The sequence below is a fragment of the Pleurodeles waltl genome, chromosome 3_1, assembly GCF_031143425.1.
Source record: "Pleurodeles waltl isolate 20211129_DDA chromosome 3_1, aPleWal1.hap1.20221129, whole genome shotgun sequence".
Taxonomy (NCBI): Eukaryota; Metazoa; Chordata; class Amphibia; order Caudata; family Salamandridae; genus Pleurodeles; species Pleurodeles waltl.
The window spans coordinates 541,055,276-541,079,011 of NC_090440.1; the positions used below are offsets into that span (position 1 = coordinate 541,055,276).

At 45.9% G+C, this 23,736-nt stretch overlaps 1 protein-coding gene across 2 annotated transcripts in view; it reads right to left on the reverse strand.

Annotated features, from left to right (window-relative positions):
- Positions 1-23,736, reverse strand: part of IQCH (IQ motif containing H) — a 613,153-nt gene that overhangs the window by 294,183 nt on the left and 295,234 nt on the right. For both annotated transcript variants that reach the window (XM_069222867.1, XM_069222866.1), the window contains exon 11: positions 15,023-15,106. In XM_069222867.1, coding sequence (XP_069078968.1) covers positions 15,023-15,106 — 84 coding nt within the window. The remainder of the gene's footprint in view (positions 1-15,022; positions 15,107-23,736) is intronic.

The following is a 23,736-nucleotide window of genomic DNA, read 5'->3' on the forward strand; positions in this document are numbered from 1 at the left end:
TGAACCTGGCTTGTTATCTGAAGGGAGTTCCAGTCCCCTTGATTAGACCTATGTTCCAGGTGCTTTCAAACGGCAGCTATGTCCTCTTCAATGGTGAAGATTGTTGCAGGATGCGAGCTGGAATAATTTATGTTGTTTCGTTCTCTACGATTGTTACATGCTGCGGGAACGTACTCTTTCCTCCCACTAAAATAGCAGATATTTGGCCTCACATTGCTACTTCTAATGTGAATTTTGCCAAGTTAAGCAGACTCAAGCATTTATTGTTTCAAAAACATGTGGCTCTTACATCTGCATGAGAGACCTAAGCACTTCAAGTGGCAAGGTCGTCAGCAGAGATACAGTCCCTTTTAAGTACAAACATTCCGAGACCCTTTGGTGAACTCGTGAGACGGATATTCAGGGGGTCATTCCGACACTGGCGGTCATGGACCGCCAGGGCCGGGGACGGAGGAAGCACCGCCAACAGGCTGGCGGTGCTTCAGGGGCAATTCTGACCGCGGCGGTAAAGCCGCGGTCAGAAAATGGAAACCGGTGGTTTCCTGCCGGTTTTCCCCTGCCCCAGGGAATCCTCCACGGCGGCGCTGCAAGCAGCGGCGCCATGGGGATTCCGACCCCCTTCCCGCCAGCCTGTTCCTGGCGGTGTAAACCGCCAGGAAGAGGCTGGCGGGAACGGGTGTCGTGGGGCCACTGGGGGCCCCTGCAGTGCCCATGCCGCTGGCATGGGCACTGCAGGGGCCCCCTTACAGGGCCCCATTAAGATTTTCAGTGTCTGCAAAGTAGACACTGAAAATCGCGACGGGTGCCACTGCACCCGTCGCACACCAGCAACTCCGCCGGCTCCATTCGGAGCCGGCTTCAACGTTGCTGGGGCTTTCCCGCTGGTCGCCCGCCCGCCCAGCGGGAAAGTCAGAATGACCGCCGCAGTCATTTGACCGCGGTACGGTCTTCTGGCGGGGGAACTTTGGCGGGTGGCCTCCGCCGCCCGCCGAAGTTGGAATGACCCCCTCAATGCGTCCAGTACTACTGGAATCGCAATTTTTTTTAAGGCTGTTGGTTCTGGTTTCATTCACACCTCCTCCATATTCGGTTTAATACCATCATCCATCCACTCAATTTTCTCGAGCATTTTCGGGGGATTTCCAATATCTTTGGGTATAATTGTTGCCGTTTTGCTGTTGCTCATTTTTATGCGCAATGGCTGTCCCGCCGCAACAAGGAGGAATGAAAGTGCGCCCATCAGCGCAGCTGTGTCGTGACCACATGATGCAGTATTTTGGAGCAACACTCCTGGAGCAATTGGAGTTTGACTGGTCTCTCTCATTCAGACCGGTTTTACATTGTGTGCAGCCCGTGTTTCGATGCCGCTGGTGCTTTTTAGAGCATGCACTGGAAGTTTGTCTTTCTACGCAACGCTTGCTTTCATTGGACGCTGACCTGTTGATGTTCTCGCTTAGGGTTCATTTCCAGAAATGCGCGTTGAGGATGAGTTTGCTACGGGAAGCTACTTATGAGGTGCCCTTCCTGGAGGATGCAGCTTTTAACTCATCACTGGGCACACCACTGAATGCTGCCTTGCCTGAGGCTCAGGCTATGGAACATGAATGCTCCTTGGTCCTTCTCGGCGATGCCTTTCCAACTTTAACACCTGCCGAAGTGGAAGATCTCCTGTCCTCCGTTGTCCCGGAACAGATTGAAAACTCTAAAAAAATTATTCTGACTCTTGAAATTCGGTTCTTTTTATGCCACGTTAACATTTAAAATTGTCCTTTTTATATGCTCAAGTGTCCTTTTAACTTGTCATTATTGACATTTTTCTTTTTACATGTATATCTTAGGTTGAGCTTTTAGTGGCATCTTATATGTAATTAGGCTTTGAACCACCTTCAACCGACAAGGGAAGGGTGTTGTGTAGCCATTTTAGTTATAGCTCCATGCATGTTATTTTAGCATACTAGGCCTGCCGCTGTGCACTGTAACCTAGATATATTTTATTCGGCTTCATTTTATTATTGTTACAATAGCCACTTTTACAGTCTTGTTTTATTTTCTCTATCTAGCTGTTTTTGCCTAGGCCAGCACTCTGTTCTCAAACAAGACATTCTTGCTCCCTTTGTGCTTCTTCCAAGGCTGCAGTAAGATAGGTTGCAGATGAACGTGGTATAAAGTTTTGTTTCTGACATTCATAAAAAACACACATCCTTACATAGGGACATTTTCTCAAAACATCAGCTGTTTTATTATAAAAACACTTCCTCGTCCCTTACACGTTAGAGGGAGATTCCAGCCAGAGAACCACAACTGTATGCTGATTGCTGAATGCTTCGCTACAGCTGCCTATGCAGACTTCAGGCCTTTGCTCAGGTATGGGGATTGATGTCATCCCAGGGGAACCTGAAGGGCAGAATTAGAGCTTAACACGCTGTGCTCTATTATGCCTAGGTAGGAATTAGTCTATTGACTGTAGTGACAATATAGAAGCGTTATTCTTATGCTTCACTCTCCTTGTCACAATTTTTATCTTGTCATGCTGTATAGTCCTGGTTATTGCAGCTCATGCTTTGCTATCTAAGATGCAGTCGCATTAAAATCATTATTGAAACATATACTGCTTAAAATCATTATTGAAACATATACTGCCTCTGTTTGTCATTGTATATATGAGACTAATGTAACTGAGAGAAACGGATGAGACCTGAGTGACCACGGCTTACCTGAGAAACCAGTTATGTCATGCGCTCGGCTGCCCAATCATCTCTGACCTTGGATAGAGATGAGGTACTGCTAGTTAGCTGGAGCGAAACCCGGATTTGAGTGACAGGTGTTACCTGTAGTGGGTCAGACTCAGTCTCCCTCACCGGAGACGATTCTGCCGCTCAAAATCCAGTAGTCTCATTACAATAATGAGAGCCTACGCGACAGCAGGGCATTGTGGGTAAGTAAATGGTGCGGGTGCATGTGAAGCAGACCACCATGATTCACCTAGATGTTTAGTTTTCAGATGTGTCTAGGTCTCTTAGATTTTTGTACATGGCAGCGTCCCAAAGTCCAAAAAGTGGAGCCTTCACCATTCCAAGTGGGACGATTTTAAGAGTTAGACAAGCTCTCATGGCCCAAATGTAAAACCAAAACACAAAATAATCAAATGTCCTCTTGCTTGCCGTTGGGATAAGATCTTTTAGTGTTCGGGGGAGAGCTGAAAGACTGTTACCCCCTTAAGTTGGGGTGGGTGCATAACCATGCCCATACTGGTTGGTAGCCACCACCCCACTATTTTTTTTTTTAATTCACTAGCATCTAGTAGGCTTTCTGCCCCTCCAGGGAGTGGATCAGTGGTAACTGCCCCACCTGCCCACCGGTGGGCAGAACAACTTTGGCCCCATTTATTTGTGGTAGGGATATGGCCATACCTCAACCCTCTTTTTTGGAAAACAAATGGCCAACAGTAATATGCCCCCATGGGGAGCAACCCTTGCCCAAAGGGCTGCCCCCCCAAACAAAACACACACACACCAATCCCTGGTTCCTAAGTGGGTTCTTCCCCCCCCCCGGGGCAGATCGGCCTAAAAGAAATAGGCCGATCTGCCACCAAGGGGGGCAAAAATGGCCTAAAATAAATCACCTTCCCCCCCCCCCCAGGCGGAGCGACCCTTGCCTAAGGGGTCACTCCCCATCTGTAAAAAAATAAAAAATAAAAAATCCCTGATGCCTAGTGGTTTCTGCCCCCCTTGGGGGCAGATGGGCCTAATTAAAATAGGCTGATCTGCCCCCAACGTGCTCAGGGGAGCAACCCTTGCCAAAGGGGTTGCTCCCCTTGCGTGAAACTGACCTGAAAAAAAAATCCCTGGTGTCTACTGGTTTCTGCCCCCCTTGGGGGAAGATTGGCCTGATAAAAATAAGCCGATCTGCCCCCAAGGGGGGCAGAAATGGCCTAAAAACAATTTGCACCCCCAGGGGAGCGACCCTTGCCTGGGGAGGGGTGGGGGTAAAAGGGGTGTGTGGAAGGGGAAGCGATTCCCCGTTCCATCCCTACCCATGGGAGGGCCCGAGGGCCAGGTCCAGGACGTAACGGTTATGTCCTTGGCGCCTGCGGATTCCTCACCTTATGAATTCGTCCTTGCGTCAGCATCCGACGGAAAGGCTTCTTCCTAGCTGTCCACGTCGACGGGGACGTCATAATGGCACGGCTCCACGTGACTCCGTCTGACGTCAACGTGCCAATAAGAGGTCCTCGTCGGCGTACTGACGTCAGTTTCACCTCATTTTTTTACGTGCCTTTGAGGCGAACAGGTGAGAACCGACTCATCAAAAACCATAAAGAAAGATATATATATACACACAATAACATTTTCCATTGAACGCATATATTTACATAAATACATTAAAAAAAAATATATATATATATATATATATATATACAAATAAACATATCTCCAGATAAGCAAAAATCAACCACTACAAGATAACTGTGAAATCAGGCAGGCAACGGGGAGGCGGGAGGGACTGTGAGGAATCCACAGGTAGCTAGTGTATCCACCAGAAAAAGCGTTACCGAAGGTAAATAACTTGTTCTTCTGATGGATACAACTACCTGTGGATTCCTCACCTTATGAATAGAGTCCCAAAGCTGTACCGCACTCGGTGGTGGGTGCCCGCCTGATTACACCAAGAAATCTTGCAATACCGAACGAGCAAAATGACCGTCCCTCCTCACCTCAGAGTCCAAACAATAATGTTTTACGAAAGTATGGAGGGACGCCCAAGTTGCCGCTTTGCATATACCTGCCAATGGAACTCCTCTCGCTAGGGCAGAGGAAGCAGACTTAGCCCTAGTAGAATGGGCCCTGATACCTTCAGGAGGGACTTTCTTCGCCAGAGAGTAACACATTTTTATACACAAGATGACCCACCTGGAGATTGTTCGTTTCTGGACCGCTCTGCCCTTTCGCTGTCCAACATACCCAACGAACAGCTGATCATCCAAGCAAAAGTCTTTAGTCCTCCTCCAGGTAGAAACTCAGCACCCTCTTAGGGTCCAGCCTATGGAGCCTCTCTTCATCTTTAGAGGGGTGGGGAGGAGGGTAGAACGAGGGAAGGGTAATAGACTGCCCTATATGAAAAGGAGTGACAACATTTGGCAGAAAAGCCGCCCTGGTTTTCAGCACCACTTTATCAGGGAAAAACATGGTAAAAGGAGGTTTAACAGAAAGGGCTTTTGGCTCCCCAACCCTCCTAGCAGATGTGATCGCAATCAAGAAAACAGTCTTTAAGACCAAGTATCTCAACGGACATGAATGCATGGGCTCGAAAGGCGAACCCATCAAAAACGTCAATACCAGATTCAAGTCCCACTGAGGCATGTGAAAGGGCGTGGGAGGAAACTTATTTACTAAACCTTTAATAAATCTATTTACAATTGGAGATTTAAACAAAGAAGGTTGGTCCGGAAGGCAAAGAAAAGCCGACAGAGCCGCCAAATAACCTTTAACCGTAGCTACCGTACAGCCTTTCTTTGCTAAACTAAGAGCAAACAAAAGAATATCTGAAAGGTGGGCCTTCAAGGGATCTTTTTGATTCTCTCCACACCAAACCACAAATTTTGCCCACCTGCCGGCATAAATGGATTTAGTGGAGTGTCACCTGGACGATAGAATAACATCCACTACATCCGGTGGGAGAGAAAAAGAACTCAGGTTGCCCCGTTCAATCTCCAGGCATGTAGGTGCAGGCTCTGGAGGTGGGGGTGTAGAACCTGCCCCTGCGACTGTGAGAGGAGGTCTGCCCTGAACGGGAGACGGAGCGGAGGGCACTGAGAGAGTTGAAGCAGGTCTGTATACCATACCCTTCTCGGCCAGTCCGGTGCCACCAAGATGACTTGGGCCCGGTCTTGACGAACCTTCCTCAGAACCCGAGGAATCAAGGGTATGGGGGGAAACGCGTAAAGCAACTGGCCGCTCCAGGACATCTGAAACGCATCCCCCAATGCTCCTTGCAACGGATACTGGAGGCTGCAGAACAACGGGCAATGCGCGCTCTCTCGAGTGGCGAATAAATCGACCTGATGAGTACCCCACATCCCGAAGATGTAGAGGACCAGGTCTGGATGGAGACGCCACTCGTGATCTATCGAGAAGTATCGACTGAGACCGTCCGCACGTACATTCAGAACTCTGGCCAAATGATTCGCTATTAAGCAAATCTGATGGTCCTGAGCCCAGGACCAGAGTCGCAGGGCTTCTCTGCAGAGAAGGTATGACCCTGCTCCTCCCTGCTTGTTTATATACCACATCGCGGTAGTGTTGTCTGTTAAGATCTGAACTGACCGACCGCGAAGGGAAGGGAGGAAGGCCTTGAGCGCCAAACGTACCACCCGCAATTCCAACAGATTGATATGCAACATCTGTTCCGCTGGAGACCAATGACCCTTGATCTCCAGGTCCCCCAGATGAGCTCCCCACCCTAGAGTGGAAGCATCCGATATCACTGTGGCCACCGGAGGTGGCAGTGAAAACGGTTTTCCTTGGGAAAGGTTGCCGTCCACTGTCCACCAATGAAGATCCGCTACAGCATCCTTGGAGATCTTTATTGAATCCCTGAGATCTCCTTTGTGCTGGAACCACTGCCTGCGGAGGCACCACTGAAGAGCCCTCATATGCCAGTGAGCGTGAGTGACCAACAGAATGCAAGAAGCAAACAGACCTAGCAGGCGTAAGACCTTGAGGACTGGAACTGCTGCTCCAACTTGAAACAATGGAATCAGCGCCTGAATGTCCCGAACCCGCTGAGGCGGGGGTAGGCCCGAAACAATGTTGTGTCCAGTACTGCCCCTATGAACAGGAGGCGTTGAGAGGGCTCCAGGTGAGATTTGGGAACATTTACAGAAAAACCCAGATCGAACAACAATTGGGTTGTCATTCGCAGATGAGACAACACAAGCTCTGGAGACTTGGCTTTGATCAACCATTCGTCCAGGTAGGGAAAAAACGCGACTTCCCTCCTTCTGAGATGTGCTGCAACAACCGCCATCACCTTTGTAAAAACCTGAGGTGCTGAAGTAAGTCCAAACGGAAGGACAGCAAACTGGTAGTGTTGCGTTCCGACCACAAACCGGAGATACTTCCTGTGCGACTTAATTATCGGAACATGAAAGTACGCATCCTGCAAGTCGACAGACACCATCCAGTCTCCTTTGTTCAACGCCAATAGAACCTGCGCTAGGGTCAGCATTTTGAATTTTTCCTGCTTGAGGAACAAATTCAAAATCCTCAAGTCTAGGATCGGCCTTAAATGACCGTCCACTTTGGGAATCAGGAAATATCTTGAATAACACCCCTGACCCCTTTCCTGCAACGGCACCAACTCTATAGCGCCCTTTGCCAACATGGTTATAACCTCCTGTTGTAACAACAGAAGATGGTCTTCTGAACAAAAGGAGGGACGGGGGGAAAGGGAGGAGGGAACGCCTGAAAGGGGAGAGCATAACCTTTTTCCACAATCCTTAGCACCCACGAGTCTGTTGTAATTGACTTCCACTTCTGTAGAAAAAGACTCAATCTTCCCCCTACAGGAGAAGTATGGATGATAAAGTGGGGAAAACTAGGGCTGCTTCTGCTGTTGTACACCAGAGGAGGAGGATGAAGATGACAGCTGCTGGGCTGGCCCTCTAGCTCTACCCCTATCCCGCCCTCTAAAGGCACGATGGGGCGGATTGGCAGGCTGCTGGGCGAAGGACTGCGACCTCTGAAAGGCAGAGCCACGAGTGAACCCCCGAAACCTGCGAAAGGGTCTATAAGATGTTGTAGCAGAGGTCTGTAAGCCTAAGGACTTAGCTGTCGCCCGACAGTCCTTAAACCGTTCAAGGGCAGAATCCGCCTTGTCCCCAAACAGCTTTTCCTCATCAAATGGTAGATCCATTAAGGTGGATTGAACATCCGAAGAAAAGCCAGAGGACCTTAACCAGGCATGCCTCCTAGTAGCCACAGAGGTTCCCATGGCCCTGGCTATCGAATCCGCCCAAATCAAACGCCAACGGCCCCGTGGGACCCGCCGGTGCACCAGCAGGGGCAATGGATTGAAATACGGCATACATTGCATTAAAAAATGCAGCCGGATCCGTCCCTGGAGCCGGGAAAGCCGGGTATTGTTGAGCAGAGATCCGCTGTACATCAGGCTCCCTCGACGCTGGCGAAAATTGAGGACTATGTTGAACGTCCTCAAAGACAGATGGCGCCGGCAACAACTCCGGACTCCTGGGCTGAGGCGTCACAGTAGGGCTCATCTCACATGTCTTCTGGCGTCGAGAAGACATCGACCGGCTCCGCTCCGACCGGCGCCGAGAGTCATGACGGCGCCGAGAGTCATGATGACGACGCTTCTTATGCTTTTTGGGTGAAGCATGGGAGGAATCCTTTTTATGGCCCTTCTTCTTCGCTTTTGCTAGGAAAAGCTTCGCCTCACGCTCTTTCAGAGCTTTAGGATTCATGCTCTGGCACGAAGAGCATCCTTCCACATCATGCTCTGAACTAAGGCACCAAATACAATCAGAGTGAGGGTCGGTCACTGACATCCGACCCCCGCATTTTCTACACGGCTTGAAACCTGACTTTTTTGGAGGCGACATTGTAACCACCAAAAAACGCTACAGTTATCAACGAGCCAGGAAGAAAAACCGACCCCTGACGTCAGTACGCCAACGAGGACCTCTTATTGGCATGTTGATGTCAGACGGAGTCACGTGGAGCCGTGCCATTATGACGTCCTCGTCGACGTGGACAGCTAGGAAGAAGACTTTCCGTCGGATGCTGATGCAAGGACGAATTCATAAGGTGAGGAATCCACAGGTAGTTGTATCCATCAGAATGGTCTTGTTGCATTTAGTATCCCTACTTTGCAAGTCAGTATCCTGTTACTGAGTCGTAAAATAGGGATTGGTACTAACAATTAGGAAGGTGTGTGCCAAAGGCATCCCTTCCTAATGGCGACTCATATGCCCATGTATGATTGTTTTGCAACCATGAATGCCGTTGCAAAATAATCACAATTACCACCAATTTCAAATTGGTGGTAACCCATTCTCAAACAGGAAGGGGTCCCTTTGGGACACCCTCCCCCTTTTTGAATCAGGGTGCACCCAGGGACCACTGCCTGCTCTGAAAAAATAAAATGAAAAGGTAACTTTTCATTTTTGTTTTTTAAATGCATCCCATTTTCCTTTGAGGCAAATGAGCTGCATTTAAAAAAAATAATTGCTTTATTGACAAAGCAATCACAAACATGGTGGTCTGCTGTCCCCAGCAGGCTACCATCCCTATGATTGTTGCCATTCACAAATGGGCTGCAAAATGCGACCTGCCTCATGAATGCTGGTGAGGCAGGTCCCTTGCAACCCATTTGCAAACCGCAAACATTGTGGTTGACACTGTTGTACAATGTGTTTTGCGACTTGCAATTTGCGATTCGTAAAAAATTGCAAATTGCAAGTCACAAAACAAAATGGTGGTACATCTGGCCCTAAGTTATCAAGCCAGGCTTTGGTTCTTGGTGGGTCTGCCACTCCAGTGCTTTCGCTTGTCCCAACAAAGTAGTGAAGCTAGGGTTAAATGAATCGCCTCCGTCACTCCAGAGGGTAGGCAGATTTTTTAGGGGGAGCCCCCTAAGGAAACTTATGGATATACACTTCATGTGTCAATCACCGTCAACTCCAAGTATCCCTAGACGATTGAGCAGCTAATCTCAATTGTTCCTTTTTGGAAAAAATGTATTTTCTTTTTTAGTGACCCTTACCCACTCTAGTAGTGGCATGCTTCATCATCAGGTCCGCCCCAGCACCCTAAAAGCCATGGTGGGCTCTATCAACTTGTGGGAGTTCTTACAAAGATCCTACCAGGGAGCTAAAGATTAACAATACCTTACTGTTTACAAAGGTATCCCTTTATTATGGTGAAAGTAGGTATAGTTAAAAACAAAAAGTAATGGGGGGTACTCTAAGATATTATGGTCCTATGACCCTCAAGTTAATGCATCAACATGTTTCAGCCCCTACGATTGCCTTTAAGGTCCTAGGCTTTCATTAGGATGTCTAATTCAATGTTACCCCCAGTCTGTGATAAAACTCCTCTCAGGTGAGTATTTGGTCATGTTCAAGATGTATATTCAATATGTATACAGTGAGTAATTTCTTCACTCGTCTGAAATATAAAGTGAAGTACAACTGTGGTCCCCGTATTGATTAACCACTGGGCTTCTCTGATGGAGTTACGGGGCACACCCCTGTAGATTAGTGGCAGTTTTCACTTATCTAAAGTAGTGCAGAGGGCGAGCATGCCTGCTGCAAAGTATGTGTACCATGCTGCTCACAGAACTGTATTTTATGTGGATAGCTAAGTGGATTACTGCTTTTATCATAGAGATCCTTTTATTACTTGCAGTTCATAAGTTACAATCGTAACTTAGCACAGTGAGCTAATAATACCATCAAAGAGCTGCATGCAAACTGCATGATACAGCTTAGAAAGTTAAATTTTTCCCAGTCTTTCATTATACTGACGTTGCTAAAAGGGTTTGTTTGGGTAGAAATAATTTATTATCAGCGAATCTCGAATATGTGCTTCACCAGAACAAACACTCTTAAAAATGCTTACCAGTATGGATGGCATTTGAACCCTATAACTTGTAGTCACCTTTGTCTTATGTAACATTTTCTATACACTGACTTACACACATTATTCGTTTCTGTATTACTCTCTGTATGTTTGATGTAAAATACCCCAACACCTTACAGTGGTATGAGCGGCGCTGTAAAACAAATGAAATACATGCGAGAGAGGGGTTATGAAGCAATGAGGGGCACTGATGGAGAGTGGTGGTGAGAGAATCTTGGAAGAAAAGGTCATTAGGGCGGGGGGCAAAAATAATGCAGCACTGGGTGCCTCATGTGCCAAAGGAGGCCCTGCCGTGCTACTTTTTTGGTTGGAGGATGCTAACATCCTTTAATAAGGTCTTTCATTGTGTTCTCAGCCTCTGGAATGTGCTTAACAGTGAATGTGTGTACTTATGGTATATTTAGATTCATGTTCATGCTTAAAATCTTATTTTTTGTGTTCTCATTAAGAATGTCTATGGGTATGACTGGGTATTCGGGTGCACTGTAAGGTCATCATTTACTTTAAACAGTAATACAATTGTATATTTAAATAAAAAATGTATTGTAGAATGCACCATTTTTGCCATTTTCCCAAATTAATATTTAAATGAAAAATATGTTGTAGAATGCACCGTTTGCCATTTTTCTCAAAGTTTCTTGGGGTAAACCTCTACCCTTGTAATGGTCAGTCTCACTTACCCACTAAGCAGTGTACGGGGGCTGGCCTGACAAAATTTGACATGGGTACCATGAAAATTGTATCACAGACATACAGATTTGTTCGCCATCACAGTGCATAGCAGCAGTCGTGGCTCGCAGGGCGCGGAAGGGGTGGGGTGGTGCGCGGAGGGTGGGAATAAACATTAATTCAATCTTTTTTTTTTAATCTACCTTTATTCGCCACCGCGCTGCTCCTCTGTCGCAGGCTGCAGGCACGAGCTCCCAGCCTGCCCTGCGGCCAATCCGGAGGGTGCTCAGAGCAGCATCAAGATTGGCTGGGAGCATCCAGCCAGTGTGCTCCCAGGCAGCCTTGGAGCCTGTGCAAGCTCTCTCCAGCCCGGCAACTGTGTTGCTGGGCTGGAAAGAGCCTAATGTGCTAGGCAGTCACTCTCACTGCTCGTCACCACCGTGGTCCCACCCCTTTACAAAAAAACGATAATAAACTCAGTTTATTATTGTTTTCTTGTAAAGGTTTTGCAGCTGCCATTGCTGGCAGGGGGGGGGAACGCTCCTCTGCCCTAATGGAGGAGCCGCCCCTGCATAGCAGGTCACATTGCATTTCCTACTACAAACTTCATAGTACATTAGACAATGTGATACAAGCTATGTCTTAAATGAATAATTTCCTTAAAATGTGTTGAATTTCTGACAAAAAGTGTCAAAACACTCCGCCAGGATAAAAGATGCACGCATGAGGAACATTAGTGAAAACAAATAGCTACAAAAGGAAGGAAAAATAAAACATGCAATGGATATCTAATTCTGGGCCAACTGTACTTACTTTATCAGCGACTCTGGCATTGTACCTCACTGCATGAACACACAACTTATAACCCCAACACTAAACCCAGTAGTTAATAATTCATTAACACAATTTCTTTAGCACTGTCTTTAGCTTGTCACATAGGTGCACAGCCCGCCGTTTCTCCAGAACTGTGCCAAGCATGTCCTAGAGACACAGATTGACCAGTTCTGTCTGTACAATGTTACAGAGACACGCAGCTCCCTTCTGAGTACCATGATGCATTACTTGTTTGGTGTGCAGTGTACCAAGTATGTCAGACACAGAGTTAATTTCTCAGCACTTCACCCGATGTTCAAACAAACAGCTCATCCCTTCAAAGCAGCTCATCCCTTCAGCAAAATAACTATGTACAAACCAACAACTTTCTTAGCCAGTAACTGGTATACTACTTCCCCACGGCTTTTTCTATGGGACATTAAGTGCTATACCACAGACACGACTCGTTCTTCTATCACTATACAAAACATTTCACAGACCTACAGCTCAGGTCTCCAGCGCCGTACTATGTATGTTAGGTTAGGAGATCTAAAGCTTGGTTTTCCGGCAGTGTATTTAGCAGTGGTGGCCGGCAGCTTTAGGAGGGAGGGGGTGGGCGGGTAGCACACACACACTCATTCTTTCACACACACATGCACGCACATACACATCCATTAACAACACTCATAACATTCAAACATGCACGCAGGCACTAAACATTCATTTTAAAAGATCACACACTCATTCTTTCACACACACACACACACACACGCGTGCACACACATCCATTAACAACACTCATAACATTCAAACATGCACACATGCACCAAACATTAATTTTAAAAGGTCACACACACACACACTTACCTTCAGCCTCGGAGGTCCCAGGAGGGTTGGGACTGCTGCCTTCCCTCATTGGCTGACTTTAGGTCATCCAATGAGAGAAGGCAGCAATCCCAGCCTCGTCACAGAGTGTCTCACTGACCCCACCCCACTCTGTGACGAAGTGTCACTGATTGACACTCGCCATGGGTGCTTCAGGGCTTAAACCTGCAGCGCCCAGGTCGAAGTCAATGGGTGGCGCTTTTCTCATCACCCAGGGGAGGGCCTCGAGGCACCTTTGCTGAACGATTGGGGCTGTGACCTCCTCAGTCCAGAAAAGTTCAGCTCACGCAGCCAGGAGTCTGCGCAAATCGCCCATGTCTGCTCCTGGCTGCCTGACCTGAACATGAAGAGTGTCTGTCAGGCTGACCTTTGTTCAGCCTGACAGACACTCTTCATGAGGGGCAAAAGGTGAGGGTGGGAGGTGTGGCCCCTCCACCCTAAAGGACGGGCCGCAGCTGGTGTTTAGTACATCAAAGATGCATTGGTTGCTCACCAGCACTGCATTTAGTATAGCAAAGACACAAAGATTGGCTCTCAAGCGCTGCACTTAGTATATCAAATACACATGGCAGGTAGGGAGAGCTTTTTTGCGCCATTACCTACGCTTATGTGCCGATACTACCTTTTTTGGCTAGAAGATTGGTCATCCAGGCGGTGATAGGTTCGCGAATTGACTATGGCAACGCCTTGTTTATAGGATCACCTAAATTTGTTATCCAAAGACTACAAAGAGTACAGAATGCTGCGGCACGCTTACTTTTAAACATTCCCAAACAGGAATCGTATCCTTACACTGGCTCTCTGTTGCAGAGAGGATTCAGTTTAAGGCCCTATGTCATATTCACAGGGCCATTTTTAACAAGGGTCCTGAAATGCTTATAACACTGGCAAAGATCTATATTCCAGCTAGGCCACTCAGATCCTCATCAGCTAACCTGATCATAGTACCGTCAGTTAAGAAAGCAAGATGGGGAGGAAGATCACTGGCATATCAAGGTGCTGTGCTGTGGAATAACCTGCCTTTCAGTATAAGATCTAATTCACAAGAAACTTCCTTTAGGAAGGACCTGAAAACATGGTTATTTAAAATCTAAATTCTTCAACGAATAGAAATAGTTCATCTCCGCGATGGCATAAGAAGCGCTACGAAGCCTTTGGGCAGTTAGGCGCTATATAAATACGCCTAACATAACATAACATAACATAGATTGGTTCTCCAGCTTTGTATTTAGTGTATCAAGGACCCATAGATTATTTCATTGTATTGTGTATATCTAAGACGCATAGCTTACTTATCCAACTACGTAACAAGTAAATCACAGACATACAAACTATGGGGGTCATTCTGACCCTGGCGGTAATTACCGCCATGGCGGAGGTCGGCGGTAGCACCGCCAACAGGCTGGCGGTGCACCGCTGGGCATTCTGACCACGGCGGTTCAGCCGCTGCCAGAAACGGAAAGTCGGCGGTGTACCGCCGACTTCCCGCTGCCCTTGAGAATCCTCCATGGCGGCAGAGCGCGCTCCGCCGCCATGGGGATTCTGACACCCCCTACCGCCATCCTGTTCCTGGCGGGTCTCCCGCCAGGAACAGGATGGCGGTAGGGGGTGCCGCGGGGACCCTGGGGGCCCCACGAAGAATTTCAGTGTCTGCTTTGCAGACACTGAAATTCGCGACGGGTGCAACTGCCCCCGTCGCACCTTCCCACTCCGCCGGCTCCATTCTGAGCCGGCGTCCTCGTGGGAAGGGTGTTTCCCGCTGGGCTGGCGGGCGGACTTTCGGCGGTCGCCCGCCAGCCCAGTGGGAAACCCAGAATGACCGCCGCGGTCTTTTGACCACGGTACGGTCTTCTGGCTACCGCCGCCCGCCAAGCTTAGAATCACCCCCTATGTCTCCAGCACTGTACCCTTTTTTCATCCATAGGCGTATCTTGTGTCCCCAGTCCTGGCACCAAGTGCATAACGGCTCACAGCTCATTTCTTTAGCAACTTACCTAAAATGTCACACAAGCGGCCCATTTGAAGGTTCTGCTGCACATCCAGATCCTGGACATCGGCCCTCAAATGTTCATTGTATCCTAAGAATCAAATAGGGCAATTATGAACTGGGACATGCTTCTGGTATTTAGATAAACCTTGCAATTGAACTACGCAATATTTAAAAATAGCTTGTTCTTATACAGCAATAAATACAATACTTTTATCGTTGTAAATAACAAAGACAGAGTCTGCCTTGACAGAATTTTTGATGCCCTAATTATGACGGGGATGCCCAGACGTGTGTCCCGTACTCACTATGCCACTGGACTCAAGCTATGCCTGGCTGATAAACCCATAATTAGGGCAAAACCAGTCCTAGGCTGATTGTGTTCCGGTTCAGGGAGGACCTGACCTGCCAGTTCAGGCTGGACTGTTCCCGTGAGGAGTAGGGTCAAGGCTGATTTGCATATGGCTGGGTCAAAACTGAGGTGGCACAGTGAGGAAAAAAATATGGATTTGGATGCGGCCTGAGCAATCGCCAGAGGCTGAAATGAATTCAATCATTACATCCATCACTATTTTTCAAATGTTTTTTGTTGCCAGTACTGAAGTTATTAACGTAAGAACCCTGCTGCCTCTCAGTGGCGAGCATTCAGTTCACTGAGCCATCCTCATGGCATATGACATTAATATCTCATGGATAATGCATACGTTTATGGAGGATTAACATTCATTCCATACTTTTGGGCAGTGAAGTGTAACATTTATTCCATACCTTTGGGCCAATGCTATTGCACAAATAGTCCATTATAACAGCTTGTAAAGTAACACCGACACTACAGGGTCTCCAGCTATACCATTGCCTAATCGGTATTACTGCCTCTCTGTGATGTTATGTAATGCTTGATACTGAGAGAACAAGAACTATTTGTTCCATGTTTCTGACAGGTCGTCACAGTGTTTAAGTATACTAAGGACCAAGCAGCCATGCAGTCAGTGCTTAATTAGTGCCAGTGTTTTTCATTGCTCGGCACTGGCCTAATTCTCAACACCGGTGCTTGTTTTTGCAAATCCACTAGTCATTAAATAAGAGCTGCTCGTACTGGGTACATTATTTTCCTTTAAGGATGTAAGCAAGTCTTTCTAGTCTCTCTATGATTGATGCTAGAAGTGTGTGCGCTGGATTGTGGATGTGTGATTTGTGGGGGTGGTTTGTGGATATTAATGTGCAGACCCATGGGAAATGGTGAGGAGGCTACTTAGATACACATCCCCCTTCTTGTTCTCTTCCAAGACTGCGAGTATGTAGGAAGATATGAGCCTCCTGCCACATAGCATCATTTTTTAAAACTGGTTAATGGTAGCTCGGAGAATAAGGATTTGCAACACAAGCACCAAATACTACCTCTAGTTAATATAAAAAGCACCATTCTATACTACAGGAACCTATTGTGGAGTGACATTACAGCATAGTGACAGCGCCACTCGGAGGCACAGGTCTGGTGAAGTGTTCATTCATATATTGTCCACTGCTTGAAGGAGTAAAGTAGGAAAGATAATTGGACAATACCAGTGAGACCTGGCATCCTCCTGTCCCTGCAGAGGTTAGAAAGTCACTCAAGGCACAATCCTCCATGGCTTATCAAGAAAAATATCACCAAAGACAAGGGCTTTGCCTGGCAGAGCTCCCATCCACAGGAGCTACATGGTTACTGGTTGAAAAATCCCCCAGACTGCACAGGAGTGGACACAGCGAAGGAGGAGAGGGCTTTATTCCACACGAGAACATCTATCGGAATTTTCCATCTGTATTCACCCAGAACAAGGAACTATAACAATCGAAACCATGACAATACCAAAACTTTAGCTCTAAATTGTGTGTCCTAAAGGTAAAGTGCAAACATACCAGCATTTCAACACAAGCAACCTGCATTTCGAATTAGTCATTGTTACACATTTTGCCCAGGTAACCCATAACTAGCTGCAACCTTTATCATGTACAGCATCATTAACTGTTCCACCTTGTAATTAAGAAGGCAGGCAACAGAGGTATTTTTGTTCAGTGTTTATGTTTTAAAACATGGCTTACTGTTTCTTTGCCTTTGTTGGGGCGGGGTGTGTCTGTGTGTGTCTGTCTGTCTCTCTCTGACTACTGGATGTATTTCACTGTGATGTTCATGGAGGTACTTCGCTCTTGGGCGGTTAACAAACCGTGTGCAAGTGTACCTTCTCAATCTCCAGTTACCTTCTTGTTCTGTAATTGGCTCACCAACACCTTAAGCTTAGAACAACACTCCAGCACATCGAGGGGCTGATCACAAACTTCACAAATATCTGTGAAAATTAACTTTAGAACTGTGTCTCTCTCATAACCAATTAGACCCACATGATGGACCCAAGTTGATACCTTATCCTCCCACTGAGAAACACTGGTCTCTCTTATGGTGCTTATTTTGTTTAGGAATCTGAAGGTCAACCGCTCATTTTGGTCCAGCAAATGTATAGCCACATTGAGGATTTTTTATTATTAGATTTAGATGTTTATTTAACCCCTTTGATGCGAGCGTCGGCCACTGGCCGACACCCGCACTACCTCCCTGGTGCAGGTCACGACCAGCAGCCGACACCAGAGAGGATTTTCTTTTTTTTTTTTTTACCCCTGGGAGACACGGAAGCTTCCTCCCCCCACCCGCCCCTTTGTGACGGCGCGCTGACGGCGCGCTGACGTCACTGTGTTGTTTTCCCCATCGGAGCAGGAAGCGGGAAAACGGCCCCAAACGGCCTTCCCCACATTCGGGAAGGCCTCGTATGAAAGGGGAGACTTTCCCGAAAGCACAGCTGCGATCGAGGGCCAGGAAACGCCACTAGACACCAGGAATTTCACTTCGGGGTTTGGTCGCCCTAGGAAAACGGGCCGCCCCACCCCCGGCCATATTTTTAAATTTTAATGTTTGGCTTTTTTTTTTTTTTTAAACCAAAATTGACAGGGGGTCGCATGTAGGCAGGGCGACCCCCTGTGGGGCCATATTTTTTACATTTAAATTTTGGGGCCCCCTGGGGGGGCGCGATCGCGCCACCCCCAGGGGCTTATTTTGAAAAAAAAAAAAATTACGAAATTGACGGGGTCGCCCATAGGCAGGGCGACCCCCCTGTGGGGGGATGTTTTTTTTGTAGTTGTAGGGTTTCCCTGTGGGCCATTTTGGCCCCAAGGAAACCCTACAACTACCACAAAAAAAAAAAAAAATATATATATATATATATATATATATATATATATATATATATATATATATATATATATATATATACACACACACACACACACATACATATATATATGTATATATATATATCAATCCATGTAGATAGATATGCCTGTCTACATGGATATATCTATAGATGGATCTATATATCACTTTTGTCAGTGCATGTGTGGTTTCCCTGGGGGGTGTAATCGGCTCCCAGGAAAACCAGACCCACATATAAAAGTGATCTATATATATATCTTATATATATATATGAATATATATATATATTTGCCACCAGTTGTCTTGCAGTTGCAGCTTGCGTCTTCAAAGCAGTGCACATACTTCAACTGACGCATTTCAACTGTAGCTTTTAGGCAGCAATAAAGAAGTCAAGTAAGTCTTGTGATTATGTTTCTGCTACAAAAGGATCAGACTTTTGTCTAGTGGCAGTTTTAGTGCCATAAAGAAGCGCAGAAGGTTCATATGACTACTGCAAAGAGCAAATCTGTATTTTAAGTAAATAGCTGAGTACGTTAGTAAAGTCAGCCACTACCTGCGCTATAATACAAATGAAATGTATGTGCAGGGTGGGGGGTGGCTATGGAGAGATGAAGAGCACGTTTGCTGGGTGGTAATAGGGGAATCCGAGGAGGAGGACATGGGAGTGGGAGCACCAATAATGATTGTTGGACTGGGCGCAGGAGGTGCTAAAGACTGTGACGAATGGTATGTGACAAGGTGTTTGAGTGTCTTGAAAGAACGTGCTGATTGAGGGAAGAAGCGCAGGTAAGGTGGCCTCTACTGTGGCACGTATCACACACACACCAGCAATTTTGTGGCTGTCTATGTAGGCTAGTGTTTTAGAGCAACAGTTTAGCCAATAGCAGAGATGGCATCTTGATGGATGACTGCTGCTGATGTCACTCTGTTTATAGAGGACAGCTCTGACATAGGATCAGACACTGAGACAGCAGATACTGAGACAGCATCTGAGGGATAGGACAATGGCGCAGACTCTGGGAGTGATTTTTCAGTTGGAGGAGTCCCATTGGATAACTCCTTCCAGTAAATTGTGAGGGAGGTGATGAGGGCAGTCCTGTTGTCCCTTCGCAAGCACAGTCTGTGCAACAGGGCAATAGTGGGTTAGCCCAACCCAGAGAGCAGGTGAATGCGGGGGCAAGCACAGAGAGGGTGCTCTCTTGGGAGCTCCCCAATTTAGTTCAGCCCCGAATTCCACTGCCCAAACTGTACCGTGGAGACATCAAAATTATCTATCACAAAACAAACTGGTTTTGTAAGGCAGGCACCTGTGTTTTTGGTCCTGGGTTTGGCAGCTATATAGGGAAACATACTAAACCCAAACATTTCTGGAAACTAGACATCTGGGGGAGTCCACAGAGGTGTGACTTGTGTGGATTCCCCAACGTTTTCTTACCCAGAATACCCTGCAAACCTGAAATGTTGAATAAAAACTCTATTTTTCTTGCATTTCTGTCACACAAACTACAGGAATATGCTGCGCTCCACAAAATTCCTACCACCCAGTGATTCCTCACCTGTCCTGATAAAAACACTACCCTACTTGAGTGCCTATACCTAGTGCCTGCGTAAGGAATGGATCACCCCAGGGTCAACAGTTGCCTCATGTAAGTACCAACATTGACCATTGTGTGATCTATTCCTGTCGCGGGCACTACGCCTACCCACACAAGTGATGTACCATTTTTATCGGGAGACTTGGGGGAATGCTGGGTGGAAGGAAATTTGTGGCTCCTCTCAGATTCCAGAACTTTCTGTCACCGAAATGTGAGGAAAAAGTGTTTTTTTTGGCCACATTTTGAGGTTTGCAAAGGATTCTGGGTAACAGAACCTGATCAGAGCCCCACAAGTCACCCCATCTTGGATTCCCCTAGGTGTCTAGTTTTCAAAACTGTGCAGGTTTGCTAGGTTTCCCTAGGTGCCTGCTGAGCTAAGGGCCAAAATCCACAGCTAGGCACTTTGCAAAAAACAGCTCTGTTTTCTTTGTCAAAATGTGATGTGTCCACGATGTGTTTTGGGGCATTTCCCCGTCGCGGGCACTAGGCCTAACCCCACAAGTGAGGTATAATTTGTATCATGAGACTTGGGGGAACGCTGAGTGGAAGGAAATTTGTGGCTCCTCTCAGATTCCAGAACTTTCTGTCACCAAAATGTGAGGAATAAGTGTTTTTTTGGCCACCTTTTGAGGTTTGCAAAGGATTCTGGGTAACAGAACCTGATCAGAGCCCCACAAGTCAACCCATCCTGGATTCCCCTAGGTGTCTAGTTTTCAAACATGTGAAGGTTTTGTAGGTTTCCCTATGTGCCGGCTGAGCTAGAGGCCAAAATCTACAGCTAGGCACTTTGCAAAAAACACGTCAGATTTCAATGTAAAAATGTGATGTGTCCTTGTTGCCTTTCCTGTCGCGTGCATTATGCCTACCCACGCAAGTGAGGTACCATTTTTATCGGGAGACTTGGGGGAACACAGAATAGCACAACAAGTGTTATTGCCCCTTGTCTTTCTCTACATTTTTTCCTTCCAAATGTAAGACAGTGTGTAAAAAAGATGTCTATTTGAGAAATGGTCTGTAATTCACATGCTAGTATGGGCACCCCGGAATTCAGAGATGGGCTAATAACCACTGCTGCTCAATAGCTTATCTTATGCCCATTTTGGAAGTACAAAGGTTTTCTTGATACCTATTTTTCACTCTTTATATTTCAACAAATGAATTGCTGTATACCCGGTATAGAATGAAACCCATTGCAAGGTGCAGCTCATTTATTGGCTCTGGGTACCTAGGGATCTGGATGAACCTACAAGCCATATATATCCCTGCAACCAGAAGAGTCCAGCACACGTAACGGTAACAGGAAAAAGTTACAGAGTAAAAAGCTAAGAAAAATTGCAGTTTTTTTAGCTCAATTTCAATAAAAACAAATTTCAGCTGTTATTTTCTGTAGGAAAACTTGTAGGATCTACACAAATGACCCCTTGCTGAATTCAGAATTTTGTCTACTTTTCAGAAATGCTTAGCTTTCCGGGATCCAGTATTGGTTTCACACCCATTCCTGTCACTAACTGGAAGGAGGCTGAAAGCACCAAAAATAGTAAAAATTGGGTATGTCCCAGTAAAATGCCAAAATTGTGTTGAAAAGTGTGGTTTTCTGATTCAAGTCTGCCTGTGCCTGAAAGCGGGGAAGATGGTGATTTTAGCACCACAATCCTTTTGTTGATGCCATTTTCAGGGAAAAAAACACAAGCCTTCTTCGGCAGCCCTTTTTCCCCATTTTAAAAAAAATATATATATATATTTTAGGTGTATTTTGGCTACTTTCTTGGTCTCCTCCACGGAAACCCAGAAACTCTGGGTACCTTTAGAATCCCTAGGATGTTGGGAAAAAAGGACGCAAATTTGGCTTGGATAGCTTATGTGGACAAAAAGTTATGAAGGCCTAAGCGCGAACTACCCCAAATAGCCCAAAAAGGGCTCAGCACTGGGGGGGGGGGGGGAGGAGGAGCAGCTAAGAGGTTAACTGTACAGAAAAAGAAAATCTGTTTGTATTCAATACTGTAGGACCTATCTGATTGAAAGCAGGATTAGCTAATTCAAAACAACATAACCATGGAATTTTTGTTACTCACTGGTTTCCTTTATAAAAGTTAGATTTCTTTTTATTTTGACCAAATGTTGTTTACACTACGGCATAAAAATACAATTTGTGTGAATAATAGGTTTGCACCTTTATTACTTTCAAATACATATTCTGTTAATAACACTTTTCTCCTCTCTCTCACAAATTAAGCAAAAAATATTTTAGGTATGGACCCTTAGCCACACTTTTCCTTTTTGTGTAATTTAAGTTATCAGCCTCTGGACTAAATTCAATCTGTCACTGTCTATCTAAAGATGTGGATTCAATGTATCAGATGTGGCCTCCAGAGGTTGGTACGTAAGCTTATATTTTCTCTGCAGAACCTGACATAACAAATTTAGAGGTGGCCTTTAGAAATGGGCACAATACTTCACAGATGAGGCCCTCAAAAATGAACATGCGCTAGGTGTAGCCTGCAAAAATCGAAACAGCATTCCAGCATGTGGTGGACACCGATAACACATGTTCCTTTTCTCTGGTTATAACTCAGTTTACTCTGGGTCCCATCCTTCTTGTTCTCTTTGAGTTCTATTTTTTAAACTTGTATTAGGTTATTTGTGAAGGTGACCAAAGAACCTCTTGTTCAATGACCTGTGAGACTTTCCATCCCATGCTATTCTCTTTTTTGAGGATTCCTGTATCCTAAGAGCATGACATATTGCTTTGCAACATTGTGGCTACACTGCCACCTGGTTGAACAATCTTCCTGCTTCTCTAAATCATGCCTCATTTTTTTACAGTCCCATTTAAGGTGTGGTGTGATAGATTTTCTAAATTTTGTTTTCTTGTAGTCAATATAATTTAATTCAAGAGCAGAGCAAAACAAGCTCATGCTACATATAAGACAATTCCTTCATGTTAACAATTATTCAAAGCCATCCTGTATATTGTATGGATTCTGAGATATCTTACAGGTTACACAAAAAGCTATCCTTTATGAAACAGATAGAGTTATTGTGCAAGCCACAGATAACTTACAATAATGTGCACATTTATGCACAAAATCCTCTCTTAAAAACGGGTTTCTACAACATTCCCTTCGGGCTGTGCCTATTAAACCCCTCCTTAAGAAACCTAAGGACTCACTGATGCCTAAACCCACTAACGGTAAAAACACCTGCCCCACCACTGGTCTTGCCTTTCTTACAAAGGTTACTGAGAAATCTGTTACTTCCCAAATAAGTAATCATACGTGGGCCAATTACCTATTGCGCATACTTCAGTCAGGTCTCAGCGCTGCCCACAGTACGGAATCTGGGACACTAATGCGAATCAATTATATCCTCTGCACCTTAAATGAGAGTTACCTGTGTCATGTTTATCTCACTGGATCCAACTGCAGCATTCTACACAGCAGATCACCAAATTTCCTGAACACTCCAAAAAACAAGATAGGAATGAAGCCTTCAGCCTTGAAATCGTTTCAGCGCCACCCCTTAGAATGCTTCCAGAGTGTAAAAAAATTGATAATTCCCCATTTGTTGTGGTTCAATACTAGCACCTTTCTTGTTCAATCACCATGTTGAACTACATGATGAACTTCTTAAGGTTTTTGCATTTGATTTCACCAGTGTACTAACCACACCCAAATCTATTTCAAAGTAGATTTCCATAAATCCAATCCCAACACTAAATCTTTTCTGCACTGCATCCATGTATGCATATACTGAAAACACCTAAAGAGCAAAGCCTTAAAGACTGCATTTCTTTTCTTTCTCATGTCAACACAATACTACCAAACTGACTATGCAGCACACGTGAAATTAGGCAGAGCGGCATGTCCCCAGTCAATCTTGTTCAGA